At 41.4% G+C, this 7,474-nt stretch overlaps 1 protein-coding gene across 3 annotated transcripts in view; it reads left to right on the top strand.

The window, feature by feature from the left end:
- The window catches only part of THSD4 (thrombospondin type 1 domain containing 4), a 727,210-nt gene extending 719,811 nt beyond the window's left edge, over nt 1–7,399 (top strand). For all 3 annotated transcript variants that reach the window (XM_034783208.1, XM_034783207.1, XM_034783209.1), the window contains 2 exons: nt 3,364–3,508; nt 6,222–7,399. In XM_034783208.1, coding sequence (XP_034639099.1) covers nt 3,364–3,508; nt 6,222–6,364 — 288 coding nt within the window. In that variant the 3' untranslated portion in view covers nt 6,365–7,399. The remainder of the gene's footprint in view (nt 1–3,363; nt 3,509–6,221) is intronic.
- Nucleotides 7,400–7,474: the final 75 nt, after the last annotated feature.

The raw sequence follows: 7,474 nt of genomic DNA on the forward strand, positions 1-7,474 counted from the left end.
GCTCTGCTCCTCCCCTGACTCTTCGGCTCTGTTTAAGAGCTGAGCTGCCCCAGCGCTACCGGCTTTGGGCAGCCCCCATGCCTCCGGACCCTGCACCGCCGGAGCCCGGGAGGGGAAGTGCCCGGCCGGCGGCTGGGGTCCGGAGGCAAGGGGGCTGCCTGAAGCCCATAGCGCTCGGGCAGCTCGGCTCTTAAACAGAGCCGAAGAGTCAGGGGAGGAGCAGAGCAGCCGCGGGAGGGGAAGTGCCCGGCCGGCATTTTCCTGGACATGTTCGGTTTTTTGGCAATTCCCCCTGGACTGGGGTTTGATTACCAAAAAGCCGGACATGTCCAGGAAAAACCGGACATATGGTAACCCTACTCTAAATGCTAATTTAATGAAAATTGGTATATTCACAGTGTTCAGGAACCTAGGCCTTTATGCAAAGCAAAGCATAGACGAGTCTCTTCATTTGAGAAACTGCTGTTGGAAGAAAAGCTCATTGAGGCTGCACTTGGCAGTGTTTTAAAAGTACTGCGGGCACATGGTTGCTGTAAATGGACAAAAATTGATGGATGTGCTGTGAACTTCTAGTCTAAGCCACTGCTATTATTCTACATCAATGTTCATCTCATAATCAAGTTTGAGCTAATTTAAGTTTTATTTTTTTTTAATGGAGTGAAGAATCATGCCCTAGGGTTTAAAGCAGAGTTTATCCATTACAATAGATAGATGAGGCTTGGCTCCTTACCATTTATCAGTACAACCTTTGTGTCTATTTTGGCTTTTGTCTGATTAGATTTTTCATTTAATGGTAGAGGGATAGCAGTCCCAATACACTCTTCTTTGTGAAGGAGTTTAGGATAATAACACTCACATAATGTTTCTAACCCAGTTTCCAGAAACCACTATCAAAGATTGGAGTTTTTAAAGACTTTTGTGAAGATACTGGCTGTTTTGTTTAAAACACTTAATCCGCTTAGGGGTTTTTCAAGAATACTTGAAGGTGCTGTCTGTGTCTGATTTTAGTACACTTGCCAGGAACCGGAGCAGAACTCTCAGCAATTATCAATGGTATGTGCAAGTATAGGAGCAGGTGCTGAGACAGTAATAAGCCATCCTGCAAATCTGTGATCCAAATGTTATAACTTCTCTTAGGGCCAAATTCAGCTCACGTCTGCCCTGGTGCAGCTCCCAGGGGCAGCTCAGGGCACCAGCGCAGCAAGCGTGTGCCTGGGGCGGCAAGCTGCGGGGGGCGGCCTGCTGGTCCGGTCGCTGCGAGGGCGGCAGTCAGGTTGCCTTCGGCGGCATGCCTGCGGGAGGTCCACCAGTCCCGCGGCTTTGGCAGCAATTCAGCGGCGGGACCGGAGGACCTCCCACAGGCATGCCGCTGAATCTCCGTGACCAGCGGACCACCCGCAGCGTGCCACCGAAAGCCGTGCTTGGGGCGGCAAAAAACGTAGAGCCGCCCCTGGCAGCTCCACTGCAGTCGATTGAATGGCACTTACTTTAGACTCAGACTGAACTTGGCCCTTTTGGTGAAGTCCTCCTGGCTCCCAAAATTGAGCAGCACCTCAGTGATTACACTGAGTAGGATGGTCCAAGAAGTGGAGAGGACACAGAGGAGAACTCTTGGTCCCCTGCAGTCCTCCAGCATGGTATGTGGGAGTGTGTAGGGGATTTAAGGTCAGCCCAAGGGAGTGGTGGAGATGTGGAAAGTGTAGTGCATTTGGGGATTAAGGAATCACAGTTCTCCCCCCACCTTCCCTCTTTTGCCTACTGTTATGCTGGCAGACCAGGTGCCAGCTCATGCTGAAGTTCCAGGCCAATTCACTTGTGTATTAGCGTAGATCAAAGTGATTGTTAAATGTATAAGAGTATATTGGTGTTTAAACTTCATGAAAACTAGTGGGAAGTTACCTGCATTGTTTTCACGTATCTGTATCCTGTTATTATGTAATAACAAACATTTACGTTGTGTAAACCCCTGTAACTAAATAACCCATCAAAAGAGAAAGAAGCCTTGTGGAATGCAAATGAAGAACTTTAACAGAAAAGTGCTTATTTTGAAGCAAGTGGTCATTGTGATGATCGGAGATCAAAGACTCAAAATGTGTTCCTCTCTCTCTGTCATCAAAGGAAAGGCCCACATGGGTAGTGACATGTCAGCTTGTTTTCTATGAGAAGAAGCTATAAGTATGGATTCAGGGAAAAATCCTTCATCTCTGGACTGTATGGACTCCTAAAGGTTACAGGTGCAAAGTGGAGATCCCCACGGACAATCTGGGAACCCTGAAAAGTTTTTTGGGAAACTGGCAGTTTATTACATCACTGGCACCATTTGGAATTACAAACTGTGACTCACCTGTACATATATTTTACCTGCTTTAACTCTCAGTGACTCTTGCTTCCTTTTCTTAGCTAATAAACCTTTAGTTAGTTGACTATAGAATTGGCTACCAGCATTGTCTTTGGTGTAAGATCTAGAATACCAATTGATCTGGGATAAGTGACTGGTCTCTTGGAATTGCAAGCAAACTGATGTGATGTGACTTTTGGTTTAAGTGACCTTTTATCACAAAGTCCATTTGTCTGGGTGGCAAGATAGACTGGAGAGTCTAAGGGGACTGTCTGTGACTCCATGGTAAGATATGTATAGTGATCCAGGAGTTCACATTTGTCACTGGCTTGGTGAAACCTCAATATAAAACACACCACCAGTTTGGGGCATCTGCTCTGTTTTCTGACAATCTGCCCTGAGGTAGGCATTCACAGTCATGGACCACTCCAGACAGCATGACACCCACTTTCTGTTCAATAGTTTCTTTGAGGTTGATTTGGTGTGGTGTACAGGCCAATCCCTGAGCAAAAACAATGACCCTTGCTCATCAGACAGGAGAATAGCATTCCCATTGTTATCACACTGACTGTTATGAAAGAGCTGCAGCTGAGTGGGGGGGAGGGAGTTCACTCCATCATGTTGGAACCTTCCCCCCCCCCCCCCCAAAAAAAAATTGTTCCTTGAATTCCTCTCACATCTATAACAATCTTTCTGGCTTCCTGTCATACAGCTATCAGGATGGTTCATAAAATGTACCCCAGAAGAGGGTACTATGAGAGTATTTCAATTGAAGTGGTTTCTCTTAGAGAGAGCCTTGTCCTGCTCACTTGTACTGGGGATCATGGGGACAGGGATTTTTCTTGAGCCATAACCGGAAATGAATCCCATAACTTTTTAGTCAGCATTTTAAGGATCCCAATCCTATTGAAGTCAATGGAAAGAAATCTGGAGGCTTTGGATAAGGCTAAAGAAGTCCCCTTTCTCTGTAGGGGTTTCCTAGTACAAATTATCACCTTCCTGAATTTTAACTCATTTGATTTCAGTGTTCCAAATCCTGTGAAGGAGGATTCCGGGTTCGAGAAGTACGATGTCTGTCAGATGATCTGACATCAAGTAACCAATGTGATCCACAGCTTAAACCAGAAGAAAAAGAACCTTGTAACACTCAGGATTGTATACCAGAAATAGGTAAGGAGACAGGAAAACTGGACTGTTTTGACTATGGAACTCCATCTAGTGAAGAAAATATTTAATAATCCTTGTATAGGCTCTCTGGGTTCAGCGTTTATTTTCTGTTCCAATTTTAGGAGTTCGTTTTTAAACAAAACAAGGCTCTCTTTTTAAAAAGGTACAGTAGGTTTTCATAGACTTTAAAGCCAGAAAGGATCATCATGATCATTTAGTCTGACCTAGTCACATTGCAGACCATAGCACCTAGGGTGACCAAAGAGCAAATGTGAAAAATTGGGACAGGGGGTGGGAGGTAATAGGAGCCTATATAAGAAAAAGACACAAAAATCGGGACTAAAAAATTGGGACATCTGGTCACCCTAATAGAACCTCACCCACCCACTCCTGTAATAGACCCATAACCTCTGGCTGAGTTACTGAAGCCCTCAAATTGTGATTTAAAGACTTCAAGTTACAGAGAATCCACCATTTACTCCAGTTCAAACCAGCAAGTGACCTGTGCCCGATGGTGCAGAGGACGGCAAAAAAAAACCCAGGGTCTCTGCCAATCTGACCATGGGGAAAATTCCTTCTTGACCCCAAATATGGTGATCAATTACACCCTGAGCTTGTGACAAGACCCACCAGGCAGACACAGGGGAAAGAATTCTCTGTAGTAACTCAGAGCCCTCTCCATCTAGTGTCCCATCCAGCTATTGGAGATATTTGCTGCTAGCCGTCACAGATTGACTACCTGCCATTATAGGCAGTCTCATCATAACATCCCCTCCATAAACTTATCAAGCTCAGTCTGGAAGCCAGTTAGGATTTTTTGCCCCCACTGCGCCCCTTGGAAAGCTATTCCAGAACATCACTCTTCGGAAACTTTTGTCTAATTTCAAGCCTAAACTTGTTGATAGCCAGTTTATATCCATTTGTTCTTGTGTCCACATTGGTGCTTAATTTAAATAACTCCTCTCCCTCCCACGTATATATCCCTCTGATGTATTTAGAGACAGCAATCATGTCTCCCCTCAGCCATCTTTTGATTAGGCTAAACAAACCAAGCTCTTTGAGTCTTCTGATTAAAATGTTTTCCTTGAACACTATCAGAAATTGACTTCCCTTTGAAGTCCCAGAGCGTATGAAAGATTTTTGGATCTGCTAAAATGGCACATTTGGGTTAATTTTAGTGTGTATTTTATGGAACCTCGTATTTTGAATGTTTGATTTGGTGGGTTCTTACTGCTTTAACCCTAAAACCAGAAAATTTAATCATGTATAATATTCTATGTCTTCTAATACCTTTTACAAGGAACTATGCATACAAAAGACATTTTCTTTATTATGAACTTCCCGGTGCTGTTGCATACATTCATAGATTCCAAGGCCAGAAAAGACCATTATGAGCATCTAGTCTCACCTTCTTTATAATACGGGCCATAGAACCTCCCCAAAATAATTCCTAGATTTCACTTTTCTTCTTGATTTTAAAATATCAACCTAAGATGTCAATGCAGAGTCAAATTTCTTTCATGAAATGTATTAACCAAAATGTAACACGTTAGCATTAATTTGATATTGTCAGGGATTTTTTTCATAATTTTTATGGAATCATTTTATTACTAATTATAATTACTAGAGAATGGGAGAAAGATGTAGTAAGAAATAGTTAGAACCTCATTCTACTCTGCAGCAACTTTCAGGTCAAATTTGTTCACAAATTTAGATTTTGTAAAAATTAGCTATTATGTAGCATAATAATAATAATGGAGATATCCCATCTCCTAGAACTGGAAGGGACCTTGAAAGGTCATTGAGTCCAGCCCCCTGCTGTCACTAGCAGGACCAAGTACTGATTTTTGCCCCAGATACCTAAGTGGCCCCCTCAAGGATTGAACTCACAACCCTGGATTTAGCAGGCCAATGTGCAAACCACTGAGCTATCCCTCCCCTCCATAAGACTGATAGAAATGTTGTTCTTCTCCTCCTCCTCCTCCTCCATGTGGAAACAGTTTAAAACAAATTAATACTGACAAATCTCATGATTTTATTGTGTGCCTTTTGTTATTTGGTCTTTTTCTTAAAATCCCTGCTCCTTGAGTTATGTGATTATGAGAGAATCTCAGTTTTCATCAAAAAAGCAAGTTTCTAGCCCTCATGGTTTTTAAATGTGAGTGGAGTGCATCCTAGTGGCTCAGAACCCAGGGCAAATAGAAAGAACCTAACATTTATTATTTTTCAAAATCTCAATATTTATAAGCCAATCTTGTGATTGTGGGGGGCCTGATTCATGACTTTTCAGTGCTTGGGAGTTGGTAGTACTGTTAATATTCCCCTGAAGCATTAGCCACCCAAACACTGCAGCATGGTATTTATTACCTGAGAATCTGAAAGTGAAAATGACACAAACCTGACTATAAATACAAGTGCTACTATCTAGTCCATTTTCATTATTCAAGCCAAATTAAGTGTAAAAAGCAAACACAAATTGTTAAAAGTAAAGTAGATTGTTTTAAATATGTGCATTTTTTTTCTAAATTTATTCAAATAAAAAAAGTTCTTGTAGTTTTAATAATTTAACTTACTTACATCAGTAGGCTATTTTTAAATATATGCTTTTTTCACCTGACAGTAAATCTTTAAAAATAAATTTGCACTCTACCATAATCTGCTCTGATAACATACTCTTTCTGAATCATAAAAGTCTGTGCTTTGTTTTCCCCCCCAGATGAAAATTGCAAAGACAAATACTACAACTGCAATGTGGTGGTGCAGGCCCGTCTCTGTGTCTATACCTATTACAAGACAGCTTGTTGTGCATCCTGCACAAGGGTGGCCAATAGACAATCAGGTTTTCTAGGACGCAGATAACAACTACTCCATCACCCGTAGCGTCCATGTTTACCTTCGATATGGGAACATAAACAGTGTTACTGTTTGGACTGCAACTGGTTCTACCTTCTTAAAGAGATGGTTTCCTTATTGCTGAGCACATCAAGACTATGGTTATGTCTCACACATAACATGCAGCATATAATAGGAGCTTTTTGGCTTTTAAAATGTTCATTGTAAAACCGTGATTTTTAAAGCATTATTTTTTACTGATACTATTGTATGCATCTGTTCATCAAATAATTGTTATTTAAGGAAAATACCACCCTTCTTGTTATGAACTGAATGAAAGGAAAATCAGTCAAATGCATTTATTGGAGATGTTTGACCAGTACAGATACAGCAGCATGATCATTTGCTGAGTATCAACCCTTCTTTGGTGTTTTGGACTTAAATTAGTAGATGGTATCAGTAGAACATGTAAATGAGAAGTGTTATGTCATAAAAAAACCCAACACCCTTAGGATCCATTTAAGCTCAATTTCCTGGCACCCTAATATGTGTGTTTTATTACCTCAACTCTTCATACTAAATTAGTGTCATGATTAAGCTCTCTTTCACTAACTTCCTGCCTTCAACTAAGCAGCAAATGTACACACATTGACTGCCTATAAGTGCCTTGTATCTAATTCATAAACTAGTGCATTAAAGTTATAGCCTGTAATTCTGTATGGATGTTGAAAACAATATATTACCCACCACAGTGCCCTTAAGTCTTTTAAGTCTTCTCTTTAACATGTGAAGCTAACAGCTGAAGCTCAAATGGGTGATGTTCCTCCACTGATCTAAATTGTCAGCTTACACCAGCAGAGGGTCTTCCACCATGATGTAGCAATCTCGCTACATAATAATTTTTCATTATAGAAGTGTTCAGTAAGTAATAGGATCAATCCAAATGTGTATAAGATTCAGTTAGGATTGCCATCAGTTTCTGAAGCTGCCACCAAAGGATCTGGCCCTCTGTCTCTAACATGTTTTCATAACCCTTTGGTATCAGCCATCTGTGGTGGTTTTATATATATATATATAACTGCTAGTGAAGTAGTTTGGAAGTTTGTATTAAGAAAATCCTGACTCCTATCTGCTGAA

This window comes from Trachemys scripta, chromosome 10 (genome assembly GCF_013100865.1).
Source record: "Trachemys scripta elegans isolate TJP31775 chromosome 10, CAS_Tse_1.0, whole genome shotgun sequence".
NCBI classification, from domain to species: Eukaryota; Metazoa; Chordata; order Testudines; family Emydidae; genus Trachemys; species Trachemys scripta.